The 25,852-nt window shown below is 44.3% G+C and overlaps 1 protein-coding gene and 1 long non-coding RNA gene across 7 annotated transcripts in view; one reads left to right on the forward strand and one right to left on the reverse strand.

Moving 5' to 3' along the window:
- Nucleotides 1-428: 428 nt before the first annotated feature.
- ZNF691 (zinc finger protein 691) lies at nucleotides 429-6,220 on the forward strand. 6 transcript variants are annotated; one of them, XM_069588534.1, is made up of 4 exons: nucleotides 878-914; nucleotides 1,581-1,650; nucleotides 2,651-2,698; nucleotides 4,662-6,220. In XM_069588534.1, the coding sequence occupies exon 4, from the start codon at nucleotides 4,771-4,773 to the stop codon at nucleotides 5,617-5,619; it is 849 nt and encodes a 282-aa protein (XP_069444635.1). In that variant the 5' UTR covers nucleotides 878-914; nucleotides 1,581-1,650; nucleotides 2,651-2,698; nucleotides 4,662-4,770; the 3' UTR covers nucleotides 5,620-6,220. The 6 variants fall into 6 exon arrangements, with proteins under 6 accessions (XP_069444613.1, XP_069444602.1, XP_069444644.1 ...); XM_069588552.1 differs by having other exon boundaries at nucleotides 4,762-6,220; XM_069588543.1 differs by lacking the exon at nucleotides 2,651-2,698 and having other exon boundaries at nucleotides 843-914; nucleotides 4,762-6,220.
- Nucleotides 6,221-11,045: 4,825 nt separating this feature from the next.
- Nucleotides 11,046-25,852, reverse strand: part of LOC138439628 (uncharacterized) — a 38,961-nt gene continuing 24,154 nt past the window's right edge. The window contains exons 3-4 of the long non-coding RNA XR_011256783.1: nucleotides 12,367-12,500; nucleotides 11,046-11,724 (exon numbers count right to left, since the gene is read on the reverse strand). This is a non-coding gene — a long non-coding RNA (uncharacterized lncRNA). The remainder of the gene's footprint in view (nucleotides 11,725-12,366; nucleotides 12,501-25,852) is intronic.

A 25,852-nucleotide genomic window follows, 5' to 3' on the forward strand; every position in this document is an offset into this window, starting at 1 on the left:
TTATCACTATGCTACACTCCTGAAACTAACACAATATTGTAAATCAGCTACGAAAGGTGAAGTCGCTCAGTCGTGTCCGACTCTTTGCGACCCCGTGGACTGTAGCCCGTGGCTCCTCCGTCCTTGCGATTCTCCAGGCAAGAATACTCAAGTGGGTTGCCATTTCCTTCTCCAGAGGATCTTCCCCAACCAGGGATCGAACCCAGCTCTCCCGCATCGCAGGCTGATGCTTTAACCTCTGAGCCACCAGGGAAGCCCCCTAACTATACTGCATAATAAATAAATAGACTCCTTTCCAGTTCCCAAATCCTTTGACTTTAAATTATAAACCTCCAGTGGGGCGCGGGATTCTGGGTTCGGGGATGTCTACAGGGCCGCCAAGGGTGTCAAATTTAGAGTGAAGAAGAAATTCTGAATTCGTGACCCCTAGGAGAAGGAAATGGCAACCCACTCCAGTGTTCTTGCCTGGAGAATCCCAGGGACGGGGGTGCCTAGTGGGCTACCGTCTATGGGATCGCACAGAGTTGGACACGACTGAAGCGACCTAGCAGCAGCAGCAGATCATGTAGGTTAGCGCTACGTAGCCTACTGCTTCCCACACTGGTGGCCCGCAGTTTGGGCTTTTAACGCCGGAGTGCAGCAGGAAGCCTTCGACCTTAAAGGGAATCCAGTCTCCACCACTAAATTCTAAACTTCTCAAATTTCTTCTCCGAGCCTATTATTTTCCACAGGACTACGACTCCCAGCAGGCCACGCCAGGGATTCTAGCGTTGTGGCAGCCAGTAGAAAGGAAAGGGAATCCTCAGGAACCAATCCTGAAGAGGTAGGGCGGATCCTTTCCGGGTTCCGGTTCCGGCTCCGCCCCCCGGCTCAGTGAGGCGGTACTGTTCCTGACCGCGAGACGCTGGAGCTAGGTGGGTTGGGGTCGGGCCCGAGGTCGCGGTGGGGAGGTGCTAGTGGGTTCGCGGGGAGCTCTCAGCTTAGTCCCTTTCCTGTCACCGGGCAGCTGGGGCTGTGGCTTTGTTCCGCGGACCCACTGGGGAGCAAACGGGGCCCTGTGGTCCCTCGTCCCAACTCCTGGCCCCTTCCCCCGGCCTGCACGGCCAGCGTCTGGCTCCAAGCCCCTGCCTTCCCGCCCTTCTGTTTGCCTTTGAGTACCCAGTCCCGCTGCCACTGACCAGATCTTCGGGGTCAGCTTCTCTTTCTCTCCCACCCCTCCGGCCCCACGCCCGCCCGGCAGCTCTGAACTTAGCTCCTCTACAACGCTCCAACCTCAGACTCTGCCCGGCTGCACACAACCCAGCCTCTTGGGTCGGGTTCCCACCCTGACCAGTCTCCTCGGACCCTCTGACTCTCTTGGTCCTCTTCTCTCTCTGACTCTTTATCCATCCCCTCACCCCCGTTCAGTTCGCAGTGCTCTCACACATTTCCCCTGATATTTCCAAGCTCCCTCCAAGTCTTGACTTGACCCTAAAGGCTCCTCAGACCACTTTCCAGCTTGGTCCCTTCCATCTAACCCAGGCCCTTGGCCTTCAGCATCTCTGATCACCAGCCCCATCTTCTTGGCTCTTACTTGTTAGATCTGGATCCTTTTCCACACGGTCTCAGTCCCTTCCACCTGTGGCCCTCCCTGTACCTCTGAACCTCCTGGTAAGTCAAACCCCATGAGTCCCTTTTTCCCCAAATCTCTGAAATGTGATATGGAAATGCTTCTTTACCTGGCACTGTCTTCTTAGTAGATGGTGGGTTCCCCATCTTTGTCAGTCTTGCTCATCCATCCTGCAAGTCCTGACTCAAAGACGGCCTTTTCCACGAAGCTGCTTATCCCTGAACTCTTCAGGGAGATATGCCTGTGTCATCAGAACTCCCAGGGGACTGTATTTATTACTGGTGTAGCGCTTAAAAGCACTGGCTTTGGAGCGATGGGCATGGCTCCCAGCTCTGCCACTCATTGCCCTTGGGCAAACTACAAGTTTCCTGCTTCGTCTGGAACTTAACCTTCTACACATGTATGACAGTTTTTGGAGTTAGTGGCCCATGACGCTGCACTGTACCATAAAGTCTTTTAGGGTGGTGACTATAGTCTTAAGTCTTCTTATTCAACCCAGCATTCAGCTCTGGGAAGAGTCAGAGCTTGGTATATTGTGGATTCTCAGTATAGTAGGGTTGGCAGTGAGTGGAGGCCGTGTAGCTTGTTGCATAGAGAGATATTGGAGCCCTAGCTGGGATGGACAGGAGTAGGAGGTTAATTAAGGTCATATCCATTCACTGATACTTAAAAAATTTTGAGCACAAGGTCTTGTGCTGGAGACATTACCAAAATGACCAGTCTCTGCCCACAAGTTGCTTATAAACTAATAGTGGGAACAAATTTGTAAACAGATAAAACACCATAAAAGCCAGTACAAGACTCTGTGAGTGCATAAAGGAGGAAGTGAGCAGGAGTTAAGAGATTGCTAAGGAATGGTGGGTGAGAATAGACACAAGTAAGCATGAAATGGGTTGTGGAGACAGGCCTGGTCTTCATTCAGTTTATTCAGCAAATATTTATTAAGGATCTTCTGTGTATGACTGCCACTGCTCTAGGAGTTTGGTTTACATTAATGAATAAAGCAAAGAACCTGGCCCTAATGGGACTTATGTTTTGCAGGGGGAGGCTTATACTAAATAATAGACATAAAGAACAGATCATTAGAAGGTGAGAAATGCTATCGGGCAAGGGGGAACTGAGTGTGGGGAAAGGGGTTCTAATTTTTATTTTTAACTTTTTGTTTTGGAGGGGTTGTAATTTTTAAAGGGATGGTCAGAAAATAGTGATTAAGTATCAAGGAATAGTTTCTGATTTTTTTTTTGCAGTTTTGAAAGTGAAGCAGCTTTCTTTTTTTAAACATTACTTACCTAGATTCTTGAAAAAAGAAACACTCTTAACAGATTGGTAGATTATAGTTTGCTTTCTTTTGTTTGAAATAAAGTTTTGTTAGGATACAGCCACACCCAGTCATTTACGGATTTTCTATGTCTGCTTTTATGATACAACAGCAGAGTCGAGTAGTTGCAACAGAGATCCTATGACCCCCAAATATTTACTAAATATATATTCGCTAGTCCTTTACAGAATAAGTTTACTAACCACTCCCCCACCCCACTCCTTAAAGGTTTAACGTACTGTCCATGTTTCACATTTTAGATTATATACACTGTACCATTTTTTTAATTGAATTTTTTCCTTTCCTAACACGATCATGTAAGGAATCTTTTTCATTCTTGCCTTCTTTACAGGGCTAGCATATAGCGTCTTCAACAGTTAGTCGCAGCTGTCATGTACTGAATGACTAGTACGTGCCACAGTTTACACTGAGCGTATGGTAGGCATTTCCTCTAACAGTCCTGCTGTGTCAGTTGGTATCACAATTTCAGTGATACAGGAGTTGAGGCCCAGAGTGGTTGAGTAATTTGCAGAGTTGTAAAGACAGTGTATGCCACCATTGGGATCCAGCCCTAAATGTAGCTGGTGTCCCTTCCATTATTGTTTGTTGTTGTTTTCCACAAAGGATGAAGAATTGCCAGTCTTTCACTCACCGTCCTCAGTGTCCCATCGTAGCCTGGGCTCGCCTCCCTCATCCCCTTGCTCATGTCACTCTGCGGTATTTCCACCAGTCCGCTCTGCCTTTTGAAGTGCCGTTATTTCCTCAAGGTTCCGAGGAAACACCGCTCTCCTCTTGTCAGTCTTTCTCCCCCTCATTTGCCGTCCGTGCCTGTAGGGACTCTAAAGGAGTCTGTGTGGCTCAGCGAGCGCCTACTGACGTGTGCACAATAGGCCTGGGCACTGTGTTGGGGGCAGGAGGGCAGGGGGGGCAGTGTGTGCCTGTGAGACTGTGTGGTGTGAGAGTACAGCTGGCTGTGTGTATGGTGTGTGGTTGTGTAGCCATGTATGTGGTTCTGTGTATGGGAGGGCTGTGTATGGTGTGTGTGATTGGTACGTGTGTGGCTGTGTACGTGTGACTGCATGATATGCACGTGTGTTGTAAGAGTGACTGTGTGTGTTTGGTGAGTATGACTGTGTGTGTGGTGTGAGACTGTGTGTGTAGGCGCTGCTCTCTGGGGTGTGTGAGTGGAAGTGGGCACTGCCCAGGCAGAGCAGACACAGTGCAGCCCCTGCAGGGGGTCTTGGAGGACCCAGATGTCCCCCTTTATTCGTTAGACTGTGGGGAGATGAGGAAGGGACGGTGGCAGAGCACTTGAGAGGATGCAGAGCTGGGCCTTGTGAGTGGGTAGGAGAACCTCAGGACTTAGAGGCTCTGTTCTTTTCAGTTTGAAAGCAGGCAGATAGAGGGATACTTGTAAGGAAGGTTTTTCCAGAAAAGGTTAAACAGAATGGGAATTTCTGTTAACTTAGTTAGAAAAATCAAACTCACCCCCTAATGGAAGGTCCTGTACTTGCAGGTGAATTAGTCTAGACTGTTTTGGTTTAGTGTGGTAGTAAGATAAGTGACATTATGCAAATTTCACAAATAACATCTTTTGAGGGTGGACAAAGCTGGGGGCCTTCCTTTTGCTCTGGTGGGTTACTTTATGTATCTGTGGAGGTTTGTCACTTGAAAGTTAGTAAAGGCATTCTTCCGAGTATTTCAGTTAATGGAATGAAATGGTTCTTTCTATAGGGATCATGAACTGGGACAGAATCAACCCAGGATAGAAGATTCGCTGGGGGCTGGCCTGACCCATGGAATAAAGGTGTTGGCCATTTGTGTTCATTCTCAGGGTTCAGAGATGGGCAGTGAGAAGGAGCAGAGCCCAGAACAGCACCTGCCCGAGGAAGGGGAACGGGGTAATAAGCCATGGAGAGTGGATGACTCCAAGGTACTGGACGGGGAAAAAGAGCCTGGGCAAGCAAGCCCGTCGGAGGGGCCACAAGGGCCCGGTCCAGAAGAGCCAACGCAGGAAGTCGCTGTCTCTGCTGCAGAGCCAGAGGACCTCTCTGCTCATCGGAGGCCCGAGGTGGATGAGAAGCCCTTCGTATGTGTCCAGTGTGGCAAAACCTTCAACAACACCTCCAACCTGAGGACACACCAGCGCATCCACACGGGCGAGAAGCCTTACCAGTGCTCCGAGTGTGGTAAGAGCTTCTCCAGAAGCTCCAACCGGATCCGGCACGAGCGCATCCACCTGGAGGAGAAGCAGTACAAGTGCCCCAACTGCGAGCAGAGCTTCCGGCGGCACGCGGACCTCACCACGCACCAGCAGGACCACCTGGGCCGGCGGCCCTTCCGCTGCGACCTCTGTGGCAAGAGCTTCGGCCAGAGCGCGGCGCTGGCCGTGCACTACCGGACCCACCTGGAGCCCGCGCCCTACATCTGCTGCGAGTGCGGGAAGAGCTTCAGCAACAGCTCCAGCTTCGGCGTGCACCACCGCACCCACACGGGCGAGCGGCCCTACGAGTGCTCCGAGTGCGGGCGGACCTTCAGCGACATCTCCAACTTCGGGGCGCACCAGCGGACCCACAGGGGCGAGAAGCCCTACCGGTGCACCGCGTGCGGGAAGCACTTCTCCCGCAGCTCCAACCTCATCCGCCACCAGAAAACACACCGGGGGGAGCAGGCCGGGAGAGAATCCAGCTGAAGAGGCCGAGGGAGCGAGGACAGGGCAAGGGGCCCCAGCCTAGCACAGAAAGGTCTTTAGGAGCCGCTGCTGCCCCCTTGAGCTCAAGCCCTTCTTCCATTTTGGAAAAGGGTTTTCTGTTGCCTCTGAAGCCAGGATCTCCAGGAAGTCAGAGAAGGGACTCTGAGTAAAAATCTACATTTTTCAGGCCAATTTCTTGTGGTAGAGATAGTCAGAGGACTCTATCTTAGTTTCATCTCCTTGAGGTGAAAGAAATAGGGTAGGCTTAGTACCTGCTTATATCCTTAGGGTGACCTTCCCGGGCCTTTAAGGAAGTTCCTGTGATATAAGCATCACTGTCTGGAGGGCCTCTATTGTATATGGACTGCTTGAGCTTAGGGCGCACTGCAGGGGTGCGCCCGCTGTGCCTCAGCTGGCCAGGGAGGAAGGGGCTTCCCAGGCCTGGAGAAGAGGTCTGAGGTCCTACTTTAGGAATGAAAGGGAAACCCTCAAGGAGCCATGATCCAGGGACCTTCACATTCCCTCAGGTGTGTGACTTGTCACCCCCAGCCCAGCGTGCATCTGTTTCCCCAGGATTAGCAGTAAAACCCTTTAATGAAAAGGGCCTGTGTACTTATTTGGGGGCATCAAAGAGGTGGGGAGATGGTCGCACTGCCACCACTCTGGAAGGGAGTTGAATTTCAAGAAAGAATGGGCGACTGCTCTGAAAAGCGGAAGGAAGCAGCTGACTGAGGTCTGTGAGGAGGAAGGGGAGAGAGGGGGGAGTGGTAGTAACTGAGCGTCTGCTGTGCGCCCTGGAGGCCACAGCCACGTTCCCATTCTTCATCCAGTGCTGCAGCAGCTGCAGGGGCGGATGTGGAGGAGACAAGTGAGGAGAGGCGGAATCGCCTGCTGTGGTCACAGGATGGGAATGCTGGTGGAGCCGGGGTTCACGCCTGGGTCCCCCTTGTTTCTGAGCTGACGCTCTTTCACTGCATTCACCTTGCTGGCTTCCGAAGAAGCCACTCAGGGAGCTGGCCTGGGGCCAGCTGATTTCCTAGAAGCGGGAGCTAGCGCACGGCCTCTTGAGACAGTCCCGGACCCTTTGCGCTGTGGGACGTCAGTGCCAAGCATGAGAACCTTTTCAACTTAGACTGATAGTTGATTGACACTATTCTGTGCCTAGGAAATAGGATAGTAACTTGGAATAGGGGCTGAGGGGTGGGACAAGATGAACCTAGAGAGAGTCTTTGCCCTTAGTAGCAGCAGTTTAGTTCCTAAGGTTGGGACAGCTTGGTAGAGGTCAGGTGGCTTCCTGCCCTTCTGAAGGCTTGGCTCCATGTGGCAAGTTTTCAGTGTTTTCTGCATTAAAGTTTATAGAGTTCACCCAGATTTCCTCCAACAAATCCAAAAGACTCCCGTCTCTGGCCACTCTGGGGTTTTGTTCTTCCAGAGTGAGGGGCCTTCTTCATCTGTCACCAGCTGGCAGAATGTGCCTGGCACAGCTGATGACCTGACTACAATGGGATCCTGCCATCCACCCAGGAGGGGATGTGCCTTTATTTTTTCTAACCATAAAAGATGATTTCCAAACAATTCCCTGATATTTGTAGGGTCCTTTTTAGTTTACCAAGCACTTTTATTTCGTATACATTTTACTGCTCCTTGAAAATCTTCATACAAAGTATTTTAAACATACAGTCACCCAACTTGTATGTATAACTTGCTCCCTAATAATAGAAGTTGCCAGGGACTTCCTGGCTGTACAGTGGTTTAAGACTGCTTCCACTGCAGGGGCTGCGAGTTTGATCCTGGCTGGGAAACTAAAATCTCTCATGCCATGTGGCCAAAAATAAACCTTAGAAGTTGCCATCTAACACCTACTGAGGTCCAGTTATTTCTGATTTGCATGACTAGTGTGTAAAGTAGCAGTATCCCCATTTTGAAGATAAGGAAATGCTGAGGGTTTGAATGACCTGACTTAATGCCTGAGCTAGGATTCCAGTTAGGCCAGCTCTTCATTTTTGCTCATTACCAAGCTAGGTCTGCTGGTCTCTCAGTCTGGGGAGCTCGGTAACATTAACCTTCCAGACCCAGAGCCTCAGTGACAACTGCTATGACTTGGAGTCTTGCCAGTAAGACCTGCTTTGAGCTTGCTGGCCCATTTCATTTACCCGTTTCTTTTGGTGTTGGTCCAGGCTATTGAGTTCTGATTAGCCTATTCATTCACTCTCTGATTTCTTTTTTTTTTGCTAACTTCCTTTTCTTCATTCCTTTTTCCTCTTCCCTTCTCCCTTCCCCTTCTCTCCTCCATCCCCATTCTGTTCCTCTGGCTTCCTCCTAGTTACTAGGAGTACTGACAGTGAGGATATGGCTTCTGTATTCTCTAGTGTGGGGTGGCTGCTAGGTTTCAACAGCAGGCAAACCTGGAAGGGTGGGGCTCCCATCAACACCTGGCACTTGATCCTCGTGTAGTGACCACCCACAGCCTCCCTGCCCCTGGACTGAATTCACATGAAGCCCCTTCCTCTCCCATCAGCATGCATGCAATTCAGTTCCATCCACCAACATTTATGAAGCAGCTATTACGTGTCAGGAAGCAGGGACTTCTCCCTGCCTCACCTAACGGAGTTCTAACTGGATTCCTGAGAGGATCCAGAGCAGGGAAGAGATGTTGTGGGCAGGTGTGGAGAAGGGAAAAGCTGAGCACGCATAGCCTATGTACAGGCCCTCTCTCTCTTCCTTCAGCACTGGAGGACCTTGACCCCTGAACTCTCCTCTATGATAGGAAAGATCTAAGGGACATCAACACAGCCATAGCCAGAGCTCATGGGTCCCGACTTCTGTTGGGATAGGCAGTCACCCCTGGTCTCCTTATGCTCTGAAAGTTCTGGGTTCCTTCTGCTATGAGATCCCAGATGAAAGGAGAGACCCACATGTACCTTTACCTGCAGGTCTTGCCACCTACCATCCAGTACTCCTAGGAATCAAGGCATTTTCCCGGTCTCTAGTCCACAGAGAGACGTCACCCCATTACGATTTGGGTAACAATACTTCTTTCCCATTCTGTCTCACAACACCATAGTGCAGGCAAATTACAGGATTGCTTTTGATGGAGCCCAGAAGATAGGCCTGGAACCAGCCCTACACAGGTTTGGTTATTGGGAAATGGTGATTATAACAGCATTTACTATTGATCCTAATTTTAAGTCTTCATAGTTCTGCAAGGTAATTATTGTTGCCATTTTGCCGACGAAATCGAGGTTCAGTTCAATTAAGTAATTTGCTCATTTAAGGTCATGTGGCCACTAGGTGGCTCACCTGGGATTTTAACCATCCCAGACCTGATCCTAAGGCCTTCTTAATGACATGGTAATTGAACCTTGCTCCCTGGACCCTGACTCCCTGTCAGGTCCCACTACTCCTTAGAGGGGTCCTGTCCCAGCAGGATGGTCTTTCACATCTCTGTCACGGTTATTTGGCCTGGCCTAGGGATCGATGTTCCTGGAGAAGATGGGGTGTACTGAGCCGAGGCCAGGCTGCTGCGGGTGAGGTCTGAACAAGAACAGGGATCAGCTGGAGCCCTGTGAGGCTCCTCCTTGTTCTCCCTCCCTAGTAGGTTGTCTTCTGGGCAGTACAACATCTTGCTCTAGTCCCCGGGGTGATTTGGGACCCTGGGACAACCAGGGCTTGCTCTTCCTCTTCATTGGACACTGAGAAGCGGACTCTTTCCTCTGCTCTGGGACACTGCCCTGGGTCTCAGCTTACTCCCCCGAGGCTTCTACCCTGGGTTTAATTTTCACCAACCCTAATGTGAGACACCAGACCAGGGTACAGGCTGCAGAGCTCCTTCACCTGCAGTAGCAGGCCAGTGATGAGAGAGGGAGGAGCCTCCAGGAAGAGGTGAAAAATAACTACCACTTGACCCTTCAGAGTTCTTGCCTGAAACCCATGTCACAAAAGACAGATGAACTGGAGAAAAACAAGTTTATTCATGTGTATATTTCACAAACCTGAGAGACACCCAGGGAAAATGAGTGAACTCACCTAGGTGGTCTGATGTGTTCAGTTGTGTCCAACTCTGCCACGCCATGTAGCCCACCAGGCTCCTATGTCTGGGATTTCCCAGGCAAGAATACTGGAGTGGGTTGTCATTTCCTTCTCCAGGGGATCTTCCCAACCTGGGGATCGAATTCACATCTCCTGCGATCTTTACCACTGAGCCACCTGGGAAGCCCTACGTGGCCTAAACCAGCAGTTTAAATACCATCTTTAGCCAAAGACAAATAAAGGTGAGGGTGAGGAAGCCAGCCAGTTCCAGGAGGTTGCCAGGAAGAGCAGGGTAAACAGCTTAAGGTTTGTTATGCGGATTAAGTGTCTGCCTTCCCCATCAGTAAGATTCTCTTACTATTTAGTTGTTTTCTCCTAGTGCAGCGAGGGAGACACCCTCACAAATAGAGATTTCCTTTATAAGTGTAAATTTGCCTTTCAAAAAAAGTAATTCCTACTCTGTTTTTCTGAGTCATTCCTTCTGACTGTGGGAGATTGGCACTTAAACCCAGCGTTCCAAGGCAGGATGATAGGTGTCATTCGCAGTCGTGCCCAGGGGTCTGTGGGAGCAGCCCCGGGGAGGGCCCTAACCTGGCCTGTACTGGACACTGGCCCCCAGGAGTGAATAGGACAGTCCTTCCTGCTAGGAACTCAGAGGAAGGGAAACTCCCTTCTGAACAAGGTGCTGGGGGAACACAGGCAGGATGCCTAAACTCTTCACAGGAGAGGAGAAGGCTGAGAGATTGAATCTGGTCTTGGAGAATGAGTAAGTGTTTACTAGTTAAAGAAGAGGAAGGCTATTTCTGATGGAAGGGAAGCTTTAGTGTTTTAGGGAACAGTGAAATATTTGAGGTAGTGAAGGTTGTCCTGGGTGAGAAGATGAGGTTGGTAAGGTAGTTGGAGACTGGGTCCTGAAGGGTGTTGGATGCCAGGATAAAGAATTTCAGGTTGTGGATGGTAGAGAATTTTAAAGCCAAGAGAGAGCATGATCACATTCATGCCTGAGGTTCCTGTGGTCTGTGTAATCCTCTGTGTCAACAAAAAATTAATCAGGCGATCTAAGAAAGAAATGGAAAATTTTATTTGAGCCATACTGAGGATTATGACTCAGGAACAGCCTCTCAGAAAGCTCCGAGAACCGTTCCACCCATTAGAGGCCAAAGAAAAGTTATATAAATTTTTGAGATAGAGGGTTGTGCATTGTTATTGACAGTTTACACAATCCAGATCTGTGTGTACAAAGCAAGCAGTGGGCCATGGGTCATCATGGCCCCTTCCAAGATGAAGAAGGAAGGTTTTCTCCCAGAAAGTTATAACCCTTGATGAGATTAAGAAGAAATGTTATCTCCAAATGAGGTCTGGTCAGTGCAGGCGCATAACAAAGTAAAGGGGAGGGAGAGGAGAAAATAAAAATTTTATTTAAAAATTTGTCTTACCATAAAATATCAATTTTATTTCATCACTTGTTTGTCTCTATTTGCTTAATCACAGAACTAAGCACCTTTATGAGTTCCCTGGAACGTCCTGTCACATTAGGCATTTGTACAGCTCAAATCCCTTCGAGAGACTGGGAATCTTGCGGAGGGGTCTCATCAGGGAGTGGAACTAACTTGCCCTTCTTTCCTCCCATCACTGTCCTTATTCCTCTCTCAGATTGCTGTGGAAACTCCAGGTCATTTTACTCTATTATAAAAAAGCTGTTCAGCTGTCCTCAACTTCTGATAATTTGTATATGCAAACACATCAAGGGACTCAGCAGAACAAAGGCCTCACCACTTAACAGTGGTACAGTTCAGTCGCTCAGTTGTGTCCAACTCTTGGCGACAGTGGTACAGTTCAGTTCAGTTCAGCCGCTCAGTCGTGTCCGACTCTTTGCGACCCCATGAATCGCAGCACGCCAGGCCTCCCTGTCCATCACCAACTCCCGGAGTTCACTCAGACTCACGTCCATCGAGTCAGTGATGCCATCCAGCCATCTCATCCTCTGTCATCTCCTTTTCCTCCTGCCCCCATCACTCCCAGCATCAGAGTCTCTTCCAAAAAGCAGTTGTAAAAAAAATCCAAACGACAAATATCCTGGAAGATTTGCAAAGCACGTGAACATATTAAGGGTTCAAGATGGTCATGTGAGCACAAGTGGTTTCCACTTCTTTCTGAGACTCCCATTAAAAGGACAGAATAAGAATATAAACACCTAACAGCAAAGAGAATGGCAGGGAGAGGGGGTGGCAGGTGAAGCAATGTCAACACCTCTCTAGAAGTGGATGACAACACATTTGTGGTTCAGCAGAGTGGAGGAAGCTATGGCCCAGAAGGTAGGTGATGGACGTGACAGCCAGTCTTCCTGGCCAGATCCCACAGAGGCTCTGAGTTCATAACCAGTTCATGTCATGTCCGAGGACAGACATGAAAAGTGGACCTAAAAATGAGGGCGCTGGTAGGAGCTCTTTCTGTGCAGAAGCTTGTACCAGTCAGTCCCCTACCCCTCAGCCTTCAAAATGGAGAGTGATTGGCACTTACTTTCAGACAAGCAACACACCACACACAGACACACACACACAGCCAAACCAAGAAGAATCATTCTATGGAAATCCACTGAGTCCCTAGGAGAAATCTAGGGTGTTTAATGCGGTGTTGACATCTCAGAATAAAACTTTTGTTATTCTGACATTTATAAGCCCCCCACCCTTCCCCACCAAGAATCACCCAAACACTCACCCTGTAGTAATTCCCGACAGAAAACTCTACTGCCGAATGTTCTTCATGGTCCCGCTCAGGAAGCAGGCACGGCCGCGGAGGAACACAGCAACGGGAGCAACCAGCGCCACTACTGAGATCGTTGGTCTGTGACTCTGTGAACACACAATCCGCAGCACTAGAATTATAAAGGCAGTTAGAAGCGTGAGAGGCAACGTAAACAGAGTAGGTGACTCCGGACAACAGAAAGTTATAATGGCACAGTGAACGTGAGTGGAGTCCGACTGTGCGACCCCGTGGGCTGCAGCCCACCAGGCTTCTCTGTCCATGGGCTTCTCCAGGCAAGAGTACTGGAGTGGGGTGCCACTGCCTTCTCCAGATCTTCCCGACTCAGGGACTGAACCTAGGTCTCCTGCATTGTAGGCAGACACTTTACCGTCTGAGCCACGAGGGAAGTCCAGTAGAATCATTTAAAAAAAATTGATTATAGTTCATTTGTAATACTCTATTGGTTTCAGGTATACAACATAGTGACTCGGGATTTTTATAGCTAATACTCCATTTAAAATGATCACATTGGTTATACTCTCTGTGCTGTACAATATATCCTTGTACTTCATTTTATAGAGAGTAGTTAGTAACTTAGTCCCCAACCCCATCTTGTCCCTCCCTCTCCCCGACTGGTGACCACTAGTTTGCTCTCTGTTTCTGTGAGTCTGCTTCTGTTTGGTTATATTCATTCATTTTCCTTTTTAAATTTCACATATAAGGGATAACATAAAGTATTTGATTCATTTCACTAAGCATAATGCTTCCAGGTCCATCCATGTTATTGCAAATAGCAAAATTTCATTCTTTTCATGGCTGAGTAATATTCCACTGTATGTATATATGTGTGTGTGTGCATGTGTGTGTGTATGTGTGTGTATATATATATATATATATATATGTACACCACATCTTCTTTATTCATTCATCTGTTGAGGGACACTTGGCTTGTTTCCATATCTTGGCCATTGTAAATAATGCTGCTATGAGCATTGAGATGCATTTATCTTTTTGAATTGGTATTTTTGTCTTTTTTTGGCTATATATCCAGGATAGAATTGCTGGGTCATATGGTAGTTCTATTTTTAGTTTTTGAGAAACCTTACTGTTTGCCATAGTGGCAGCACTAATTACATTCCCACCAACAGTGTACAAGTTTCCTTATTCTTCACATTCTCGCCAACGTTTGTTATCTGTGGTCTTGTTGATGATAGCCATTCTGGCAGGTATAAAGTGATATCTTGTGGTTTTGATTTCTTTGATGACTAGTGGTGTTGAACATCTTTTCATATGCCTATTGGCCATCTGCATACTTTCTTTGGAAAAGTGTGTTAACTCTTCTGAACATTTTGAAATTGTTTATTGTTTTGATGTGGAGTTGTATGAGCTGTTTATATATTTTGGATATTAACCCCTTATTGGACATATAATTTGTCAATGTTTTTGCCCATTCATTAGGTTGACTTTTCATTTTTGTTGAGGTTTCCTTTGCTGTGCAAAAGCTTTTAAGTTTAATTAGGTCCCATTTATTTTTTCTTTCATTTCCTTTGCCTTAGGAGATCCCGAAAAATACTGCTGTGACTTCTGCTTATGCTTTCTTCTAGGAGTTTTTGGTTTCTGGTTATACATTTAGGTCTTTATTTTGAGTTTACTTTTCCATATGATGTAAGAATATGTGCTAATTTCATTCTTTTACGTGTTACTGTCCAGTTTTCCCAGCACCACTTATTGAAGAGACTGCCTTTCCCTTATTGTATATCCTCACTTCCTTTGTTAGAACTTAATTGACCATAAAGGTGTGGGCTTATTTCTGGGCTCTCTGGCACAATAGAATCTTTAAAAACTCTAGAGATATCCTCAGGGAGATCTGGCAAGATACTACCTCTATAGAACAAGAAGGTTGCTAGTGGAAAGAGACCAACTGGAAATCAGAAACAGCTTTTGGATATTAAAATTGTGTGTTAAGTCGCTTGGGTCGTGTCTGACTGTTTGCACCCCATGGACTGTAGCCTGCCAGGCTGTGTCCAAGGGATTCTCCAGGCAGATACTGGGGTGGATTTCCATTTTCTCCTGCAGGAGATCTTCCCAACTTGAGATCAAACCCGCGTCTCTTATGTCTCCTGCATTGGCAGGAGTTCTTTACCACTAGCGCCACCTGGGAAGCCCTTATGGGTATTAAGCATTTGATAGATAAAATAAGATATTCAAGAAACCACTTGGAAGATAACATTGAGAAAAGCCCCTAAAATGTAAGGCAAAAATACAGAGATAGGGAAAGAGGAAATAAGTGACACAGAAGATCAGCTTCGTATGATGAAGACTGCTGACTGTTCTCCAAAATCTGTCCACCTATTTTATTTGGAGCACTTAACTAGTATTTCCCAGTCTCCTTTGCCATTAGATGTAATCCTCTCATTTAAGTTCTTGCCAATGGAAAATGAGCAGAAATGATACAGGACGTTCTTCAGCCAAGGCACTCAGGAAAGCAAGCGTGCCTTCACATCATTTTCTTTCCCTTTTTCACCAGCTGTAACCTGCAGGAACCCAACTTTGATGGTTGCAGACTGTACAATGTCCTAGTGTGGATTTGCCAGATAAAGCACAGGACACCAAGTTAAATTTTAATTTCAGATAAACAAGGAATCATTTTTAGTTGGATGCACATTTCACAGCTGTTAATGAGACAGAAACACATTTTTTTTTTTTTGTACTCCAAACCACTGTGTTGTTTGGTCTCTTTATTACAGCACCCTAATCTTTCATCCTGATATTTACAGGTGAGTTTCTGCTATAGTAAGACTGTGGCTCATCATACTATGTATGATGTCTTACTCTTGCCATTGGTCATGTCTCCTCCACATTTTAGCATCTCTAAAGCTAAAATACATCCAATAATTGATTGGATGTTTTAGATAAAATACCATATTATAAGAAAGAGAGGAGGCCATGATCTCGGCAAGATAGTGGAATAGGAAGTCCCAGGTATCAGTCTTAAACCAAGACACCAACTTAACAACAATGTACAGACCAAAATACCTTTTTTGAGAACTCCAGAAACCCACAAGCAAGCACAGCTCAACGTGGGTTGGTTTTCTGGGGTTGGGATGAGACTGGGAAGAAGAGTGGAATATGCATGCAATGTTCTGGCTTTTCAGAGGGTTGTCAGGGGACTAGTTTCTGTTTCCCTTGATTTGCGATACTGATGCGGAGCCAAAATACTTGCGATGCCACTGAGCACAACATACTTTGTGATCCTGCTAGGTGAGGTGGCTTCAGTTCAGTTCAGTCGCTCAGTCGTGTCCGACTCTGCGACCCCATGGACTGCAGCACACCAGGCCTCCCAGTCCATCACCAACTCCCAGAGCTAACTCAAAACTCATGTCCCTTGAGTCAGTGATGCCATCCAACTATCTCATCCTCTGTCGTCCCCTTCTCCTCCTCCCACCTTCAATCTTTCCCAGCATCAGTGTCTTTTCTAGTGAGTCAGTTCTTCACATCAGGTGGCCAAAGTATTGGAGGTTCCGCTTCAGCATCAGTCATTCCAATGAACACCCAGGACTGATCTTTAGGATGGACTGGTTTGATGTCCTTGCAGTCCAAGGGACTCTCAAGAGTCTTCTTCAACACCACAACATCAATTCTTCTGCGCTCAGCTTTCTTTATAGTCCAACTCTCGCATCCATACATGACTACTGGAAAAAGCATAGCTTTGACTAGATGGATCTTTGTTGGCAAAGTAATGTCTCTGCTTTTTAATATGCTGTCTAGGTTGGTCAGAACTTTTCATCCAAGGAGCAAGCGTCTTTTAATTTCATGGCTGCAGTCACCATCTGCTGTGACAGTAGAACCAGAGAACTTTCAGTACCACAGACAGACACCAGAGGGAGCAAGAGATTGCAAAAAAGAAAACGAGACGAAACCAGCATGTGCCTGCGTGCTAAGTTGCTTTAGCTGTGTCTGACTCTTTGCAACCCTATGGACTGTAGCCTGCCAGGCTCCTCTGTATATGGGATTCTCCAGGCAAGAATACTGGATTGGCTTGCCATGCCCTTCTCCAGGGGATCTTCCTGACTCAGGGATCAACATACTTCGTGATCCCGTTTGGTGAGGTGGCTTGATGCTGTAGCACCAGAGAACTTTCAGTGGCCACAGACAGACACCAGAGGGAGCAAGAGATTATGAAAAAGAAACCAGCAGCCCTCTCTAATTGGAAAATTTGCTACACAAGCTTGGAGAAGTTGTATCCACCAAAAATGTTTTCAGAGATCCCCAGAATCTCTAGTGAGGCTATTAAAGGTCTTCCCCTGAATGAAGCCAGTCCATTAAATCAGGAATATGATGCATGAACAAAAGGAGGATACCAACAAAGAGAAACTATAAAAAAAGAACCAAATTCTAGAGCTACAGAATGCAATTAAGTGAATTGAAATCTTTTTAGAGGGGTTCAACAGCACACTTGATCAAACAGAAGAAAGAATCAGCAAACTCAAAGAAGGTCATCTGAAATTATTTAGAGTCAGAGGATCAACAACGAAAAAGAAAGTGAAGAAAAGCCAAGGGACTTATGGGATAACACAGAGTAAACCAATATATGCATTATGGGAGTTCCAGAAAGAGAAAAGAGAGAGAAAAGGACAGAGAGAATGTTTGAAGAAATAATGGTCAAAAATCTCCCCATACTGAGAAAGATTGGTGTTAATTCTTCTTTAAATACTTCGTAGAATTTTCCTATGAAGCCATCTGGTCTTGGACCTTTTATTGTTGGGAGCATTTTGATTACAGATTTAACCTCTTTAGGAGTTATTGGTCTGTTCAGATTTTCTGTTTCTTTGTAATTCATCTTTGATATATTATAAGTTTCCAAAATTTATCCATTTCTTTTAGGTTATCCAATTTGCTGGCACATAATTTTTCACAGAAGTCTCTTATGAGTCTTCTTATTTCTGTGGCATAAGAAAGGTAGATAGGTAAAGATACAAAAGGCATCCACTGGAATGGAAGAAGTAAATTTTTCTCTATTTACAAATAAACTGACCTTACATGTAGAAAACCCCGAAGACTTCATGAAAAAACTGTTAGAACTAATAAATTCAGTACAGTTGTAGAATAAAAAAATCAGCATACAAAAATCAGTCGCATTTGTAACAACACTCCTATATATTAATAATGAATTAGCTGAAAAGAAAATTAAGAAAATAATCCCATTTACAATAGCATCAAAAAGAATGAAATATGAAAGAATAAACTTGACCAAGGAGGCAAGAGACATAAAGGAAACTGGGTGCAAATGAGTGGAAAGGCACCCCATGCTCATCTTGGGGAGACAGTGCTTTAAAGATGTCTAGACTACCCAAAGTATAACTTGGGTCCTTTAGCCTTTCTTCACTCTTCAGTGCTATCCCCATCAATATCCTGACATTATTAACAAAAATAGAAAAAAATCCTAAAATTCACATGGAACCACAAAAGGCTCCCCCCTCAAGGTTTCTTAAAGCAATCTTAAGAGAGAAGAACAAAGCTGGAGGCATCATACTTTCTGATTTCAAAATATATTAATATTATGAAGCTACAGTAATCAAATAGTAAGGTATCAGTATAAAGACAGACACATGGAAGAATGGAACAGAATAAAGGGCCTAGAAAGAAACTGACACACAGAGTCACCTGATCTTTCACAAGAGAGCCAATAACACCCACGGCGAACATCATTCTCAATGGTGAAAAGCTGATAACATTCCCTCTAAGATCAGGAACAAGACAAGGATGCCCACACTCACCACTTTTATTCTACAGAGTTTTGGAAGTCTTAGTCACAGCAATCAGAGGTCAAAATAAAAGGAATCCAAATTTAAAAGGAAGATGTAAAATTGTTACTCTTTGCAGATGACATGATACTGCACATAGAAAGTCCTAAATGCAACTAGAGATTATCATACTAGGCGAAGTCAGTCAGAGAGGGAAAGGCAAATACCATACGACATCATCTATATGGGGAGTCTAAAATGTGGCGCAAATGAACCTACCTACAAAACAGAAACAGACTCGTGGACAGAGAGAGCGACTTGTGGTGGCCAAGGGGGGTGAGGGAGGGAGAGGCAGGGGCTGGGATTCGGGGGTTGGCAGAGGCAAACTCTTACATGCAGAATGGATCCATCACAAGGTCCTAATGTATAGCACAAGGAACTAGATTCAGTAACCTGTGATAAATCATATGGAAGGGAATATAAAAAAGGATGTGTGTATAACTCAGTCACTTTGCTGTATAGCAGAGATTGGCACAACACTGTAAATCAACTATACTTCAATTAAAAAACAATCCTAAAGACATATCAGAAAACTACTAAAACTCATCAATGAATTCAGGAAAGTTGTCAAATACAAAATTAATATACAAAAATCGGTTGCATTTCTATACACTAACAATATCAGAAAGAGAAATTAAGGAAACAATTCCATTTACAATTGAATCAAAAAGAATAAAATGCCAAGAAATAAACCTACCTAAGTGGGCAAAAGACTACTCCCAAAACTATAAGGTACTGATGGAAGAAACTGAAGGCAATACAGCCACTATGGAAAACAGTGTGGAGATTCCTTAAAAAATTGCAAATAGAACTGCCATATGACCCAGCAATCCCACTTCTGGGCATACACACTGAGGAAACCAGAATTGAAAGAGACACATGTACCCCAATGTTCATCGCAGCACTGTTTATAATAGCCAGGACATGGAAACAACCTAGATGTCCATCAGCAGATGAATGGATAAGAAAGCTGTGGTACATATACACAATGGAGTACTACTCAGCCGTTAAAAAGAACAGAATCAGTTCTGTTGAGATGGATGAAACTGGAGCTGATTATACAGAGTGAAGTAAGCCAGAAAGAAAAACACCAATACAGTATACTAACACATATATATGGAATTTAGAAAGATGGCAATGATGACCCTGTATGCAAGACAGCAAAAAAGACACAGATGTGTATAGCAGACTTTTGGACTCAGAGGGAGAGGGAGAGGGTGGGATGATTTGGGGGAATGGCATTGAAACATGTATACTATCATGTAAGAATCAAATCACCAGTCTATGTCCGATGCAGGATACAGCATGCTTGGGGCTGGTGCACGGGGATGACCCAGAGGGATATTGTGGGGAGGGAGTGGGAGGGGGGGTTCAGGTTTGGGAACGCATGTACACCCGTGGTGGATTCATGTCAATGCATGGCAAAACCAATACAGTATTGTAAAATAAAATAAAGTAAAAATAAAAATTAAAAAAAAAAGAAGTAGATTGGAGGATAATTACTGTGTTCTTGGACTGGAATAATCAATATTATTAAAATGCAATCATACCCAAGGCAATCTACGGATTCAGTGCAATCTTATCAAATAACTGGGTTGGCCAAAAAGTTCATTTGGGTTTTCTATAACATCTAAGTTATGTGGAAAATGCCGTTGGTATCGGGTTAGCCAAAAAGTTCATTCAGGTTTTTCAAACTGAATGGCATTTTTCACATAATTAAAGCAAATAATTTAAAATCTGTACAGAAATGCAAAAGGTCCCAGGTAGCCAAAATAATCTTGCGAAAGAAGAATAGAGCTGGAGGAATCACTCTCCATGACTTGCACTCATGTAACAATGTACGTCAAACATGTGAACTAACAAGGTGAACGGGCATGCAAACGCACATTTGCCTCTTTGAAAGTTTGCAGCTTGAAGGTGTGAATGTAGGAGACTTACTGTGATGGAAATAAAAGCAAAAATAAATGGGACATAATTAAACAATTCATTTTGCACAGCAAAGGAAATCTAAACAAAAAGATACCTACGCAGCAGGAGAAAATATTTGCAAATGATGTATCAGACAAGGGATTAACTTCCAAAATATATAGACAGCTTATACAGCTCAATATCAAAGAAACAAACAATTTAATCAGAAAATGGGCAGAAGACCTAAATAGGAATGTTTCATTTTTTCAAAGAAAACATACTGTTGGCCAATGGGCAATGAAAAGATGCTCAACATTGCTAATTATTAGAGAAATGCAAATCAAAGCTACATCATTGTAGCTCTATCACCTCATACCAGTCCAAATGGCCATCATCAAAAAGGCTACAACTAATAAATGTTGGAGAGAATATGGGGAAAAGGAAAGCCGCCTTCAGTGTTGGTGGGAATGTAAATTGTGCAGCCACTATGGAGAACAGTATGGAGGTTCCTTAAAAAGCTAAAAATAGAGTTAGCATATGACCTGGCAATCCTACTCCTGGGTATGTATCTGGAAAGGACAAAAACTCTCATTTGAAGAGATACATGCATCCCAATGCTCATAGCAGTACCATTATTATATACTTGGTGTATTATTATATACCAAGACATGGAAGCAACCTAATGTCCACAGCAGATGAATGGATAGAGAAGACGTGATATAGATATTCATGATGGAATATCACTCAGCCATAAAAAATGAAATAATGCCATTACAGTAACATCAATGGACCTAGAGATTATCACACTAAGTGAAATGTCAGCAAATATCATATGATATCACTTATAAAGAAATGACACAAATGAACTTATTTATAAAACAGAAATAAACTCACAGACATTGAAGACAAAGGCAAGGTTACCAAAGGGGAAAGCGCAGGAGGAGGGAGGGGTGAATTAGGAGTTTGAGATTAACGATATACCCTACTATATATAAAAGAGATAAACAACAAGGTCCCACTGTATTGCACAGGGAACTGTGTTCAGTATCTTGTAATAACCTATAATGGGAAAAATCTGAAAAAGAATATGATATAAATACATATATGAATCACTTTGCTGTACACCTGAAACTAACAACACTGTAAGTCAACTATACATCAATGATAATAATAAAAAGAGAGAGAGCCAAGAATACACAGGGGGAAGGGTAGTTTCCTCAACAAATGGTTTTGGAAAACTGGGTATCCATATATAAAAACAATGAAATTGAACCCTTATGAACTGAAGACTCAAACATAACACCTGAAACTGTAAAACTCCTAAAATAAAAAATACGGGAAAAGTTTCTTGGCATTGGTCTTGGTAATTTCTTGGATATGACACCAAAATCATAGGTAACAAAAGCAAAAATAGACAATTGTAACCACATAAAACTAAAAAGCTTTGGAACAGTAAACGACACAATCAACAAAATTAAAGGTAACTTACCCCTTATTGGTAGGAAGAAAATATTGTGAACATTATACTTGAGGGGTTAATATCCACAATATATAAACAAGAAAGCCCCACAATCCAGTTAAAAAAATAAAAATTTGATTAAAAAATGGGTAAGACTTGAATAGATATCTCTACAAAGAAGACATGCAAGTGGCCAACAGGTATATGAAAAGGTGTTCAAGAGCACAAATCATCAGGGAAATCAAAACCATAATGAACCGTTACCTCACATCTGTTAAAATGGCCACTATAAAAAAAGAAAACAAGTGTTGGTGAGATGCAGAGAAATCGGACCCTTGTACACTGCTGGTAGAAATATAAATTGGTGCAGGCACTGTGGAAAGTACTATGGAGATTCCTCAAAAAACTAAAAATTGAACTACCATATGATTAACAACCCCATCTCTGGGCGTATGTCTAAAATAATTGAAAGAATGAGCTCAAAGAGACTCTACATTCATTGTAGCATTATTCATAATAGCCAAGATGCAGAAACCACTTATAAATATACATTAAAGTAGACTACATAAAGAAAATGCAATATATATTGATCATCCTTAAAAAAGAAGAAAATCTTGCCATGTGCAATAATATGGATGAAACTTGAAGACATGCTAGGTGAAATAAGTCAGTCACAGCAGGACAAACATTGCGTAACCCCACTTAATCTAAAATAGTCACACTCATAGAAACAGAGAGTAGAATGGTGGTTGCTAGGTGCAAGGGAAATGGGAGGTACTGTTCAATGAGTATAAAGTTTCAGTCCTGCAAGATGAACAAGTTTTAAAGACAACACAGTGCCCATAGGAACTACAGTACAACATAGCGTTACCTGTAAAACACAGTGCTTAAAGGAACAACACTGTTCATTTAAAATTTAAGAGGGTAAATCTCATGTTAAATCTTCTTACCATAATAAAAAATGCATAAATAAAGATTGAAGAACACAGAGAGAAAGTAAAGGAATTTAAAAGATATCCCAGGCAATTACTCATCAAAAGTAAGTCAGTGTGTAGCTACCTTAATATGAAGAAACCAGACTATAAGGGAAAATGTATTACTAGGGTTAAAAAGGGTCACATAATGATGAACTGTAACTCATCAGTAACACGTAGAGATCCTGAAGCCGTAAGAATCCAGTAGAACCTCAGAAGGTGGGCGTGGTCTTGTTGCTCCCGGGTGGAAGCTCTGAGAGTTAGCATGTGCGTGGCCGCATGCGCGTTCCCTCCACCATGGCAATCAGGACTGGCCAGATGGCAGCTTCTCCATCAGCCGGGGGCCCAGAGTGAGGAAATGAAAACATGACCAGCAGTTCACGATGCACACGGAGCATGAGTTAAGCAGCAACCCTCTCCTGTGCTGTTTGTGTTCCTCTTCTTGTTGTTTTTGGCTGCATCGGGTACTTGTTGCTGCCTGTGGGTTTTCTCTCGGAGAAGGCAGTGGCACCCCACTCCAGTACTCTTGCCTGGAAAATCCCATGGAAGGAGGAACCTGGTGGGCTGCAGTCTATGGGGTCGCTAAGAGTCGGACACGACTGAGTGACTTCACTTTTACTTTTCACTTTCATGCACTGCAGAAGAAAATGGCAACCCACTCCAGTATTCTTGCCTGGAGAACCCCAGGGATGGGGGAGCCTCGTGGGCTGCCGTCTATGGGGCCGCACAGAGTCGGACACGACTGAAGCGACTTAGCAGCAGCAGCAGTGGGTTTTCTCTAGTTGCAGCAAGTGGAGACCACTCTAGGTGTCGTGTGTAGGCTTCTCATTCTGCTGGCTTCCCTTGTTGTGGAGTACGGGCACTAGGGTGTGCAGGCTTCAGCAGTTGCCACTTGTGGGCTCTAGTTGCTGTTGTTCAGTCGCTAAGTTGTGTCTGACTCTTTGAGACTCCATGGACTGCAGCACGGCAGGCTTCCCTGTCCTTCACTATTTCCCAGAGCTTGCTCAAACATGCGTCCATTGAGTCAGCGATGCCATCCAACCATCTCATCCTCTGACACCCCCGCTCTCCTCCTGCCCTCAATCTTTCCCAGCATCAGGGTCTTTTCCAGTGAGTCAGCTCTTCTCATCAGGTGGCCGCAACAGTTGTGGTGCACGGGCTTAGTTGCGCCATGGCGTGTAGAATCTTCCTGTATCAGGGACTGAACATTGGCAGGTGGATTAGGGAAGTCCCTGGGCTGTTTGTTTTTGACAGCTTTATTGAGGTATAGTCAACATGCAATGGTGCTGCAGCTAAGACTTGGAACAATCAAATAAATAAATAATAAATATTAAAAAACGAAATATTAAAAAACATGCAATGAATTACACATAGTTAAGTCTACAGTTTGTTAAATTTTGACATGGATATGCACCTGTAAAGCCATCACCACAATCGAGATACTGAATGCATACATCATCCCCAAATTTCTTTGGGTCCCGTGTGATCCTCCCTCTCATCTTCACCCTTTACTTGTCCCAGGTGACCACTGGATCTGCTTTGGTCATTGTAGATCACTTGCACTTTTTATTTTATTTTTAATTTTTATTTTATTTTATGTACTCTTGTTTTGTTTGTCTTTCACTTGGCGTAATTATTTTGAAATTCACGTATGATGAAGAGTTCATAAATAGTTCATCTGTTCTTATTGCTGAGTTGTATCCCATCATATAGCTGTACATTTATATATTTATCCATTCACCTCAGTTCAGTTCAGTCACTCAGTCGTGTCCAACTCTTTGAGACCCCATGGACTGCAGCACAACAGACCCCCCTGTCCATCACCAACTCCCAGAGCTTACTCATGTCCATTGAGTCGGTGATGCCATCCAACTATCTCATCCTCTGTCATCCCCTTCTCCTCCCACCTTCAATCTTTCCCAGCATCAGGGTCTTTTCAAATGAGTCAGTTCTTCATATCAGGTGGCCAAAGTATTGGAGTTTCAGCTTCAGCATCAGTCCTTCAAGTGAATATTCAGGACTGATTTCCTTTAGGATGGACTGGTTGGATCTCCTTGCAGTCCAAGGGACTCTCAAGAGTCTTTTCCAACACCACAGTTCAAAAGCATCAATTTTTCAGCATTCAGCTTTCTTTATAGTCCAACTCTCACATCCATACATGACTACTGGAAAAACCATAGCTTTGACTAGATGAACCTTTGTTGGCAAAGTAATGTCTCTGCTTTTTAATTTGCTGTCTAGGTTGGTCATAGCTTTTCTTCCAAGGAGCAAGTGTCTTAATTTCATGGCAGCAGTCACCATCTGCAGTGATTTTAGAGCCCCAAAAGATAAAGTCTGTTTCCCCATTTGCCATGAAATAATGAGATCAGATGCCATGATCTGAGTTTTCTGGATGTTGAGTTTTAAGCCAGCTTTTTCACTCTCACTTTCATCAAGAGGCTCTTTAGTTCTTCTTCGCTTTCTGCCATAAGGGTCCATTCACCTATTAATGGACATTTTGATTGTTTCCAGTTTTTGCCTATTACAGATAAAGCTACTCTGAACATTCCTGTAGAATTCTTTGTGTAGACACATGCTTTTCATTTCTCCCTAGGAATGGCTGGATCAGATGATAGATATATATTTATCTACCTTTTGAAGAAACTGCTGAACTGTTTTACAAAGTGTACTATTGTGGTTTTAATTTTCGTTTCCACAATAACTAATAATATTGAAAATCTTTTTATGAGCTTATTCATCACCCATTTATCATCTTTGGTGAAGTGTCTCTTCAAATATTTGCCCATTTTTCATTGGGTTTTTTGTTTTCTTTTTCAACCCCAAACTTCTAACCTTTGGAAGACACTGTTAAGAGAATAAAAACACCAGTGCGGGTGGGTTGTGTGACTATAAACGGTAGAATAAGGGAGATCCTTGTGGTAATAAAATAGTTTTGTAACTTCATAGTGGTGTGGTTACAAAAATATCGCACATATTATAAATAATACATAACACAGTATCAATGTTATAGTCCTGGTTTTGATAGTATATCATAATTATATAATGCTAGATAATAGAAAATATATATATTAGTCTCTGCCCCTGGTTCCTGGCACAGAGCTCCTAAAACCTTTGCAATTTCCAAAGTGATTAGAGCACTCAGAACATCTTTTGTTTCAGTATCTGGCCTTTGACACCATCCCTGATACAAGGTGCTAAGTCCCTTGGAATTTCCTAGGTGATAGGAGGGTCTTTTGTTTTAATGAAGTGACTCTGGGTGGACTCCTGGATAGCTCTTAGATAGAGGCTGGTCATCAGAAGGACCAAGCCATGAT

This window comes from Ovis canadensis, chromosome 1, assembly GCF_042477335.2.
Source record: "Ovis canadensis isolate MfBH-ARS-UI-01 breed Bighorn chromosome 1, ARS-UI_OviCan_v2, whole genome shotgun sequence".
Lineage (NCBI taxonomy): Eukaryota > Metazoa > Chordata > Mammalia > Artiodactyla > Bovidae > Ovis > Ovis canadensis.

Excerpts from the sequence above, each read along its gene's own strand:
- ZNF691 (XM_069588512.1), top strand. The coding sequence starts at position 4,771 with ATGGGCAGTGAGAAGGAGCAGAGCCCAGAACAGCACCTGCCCGAGGAA.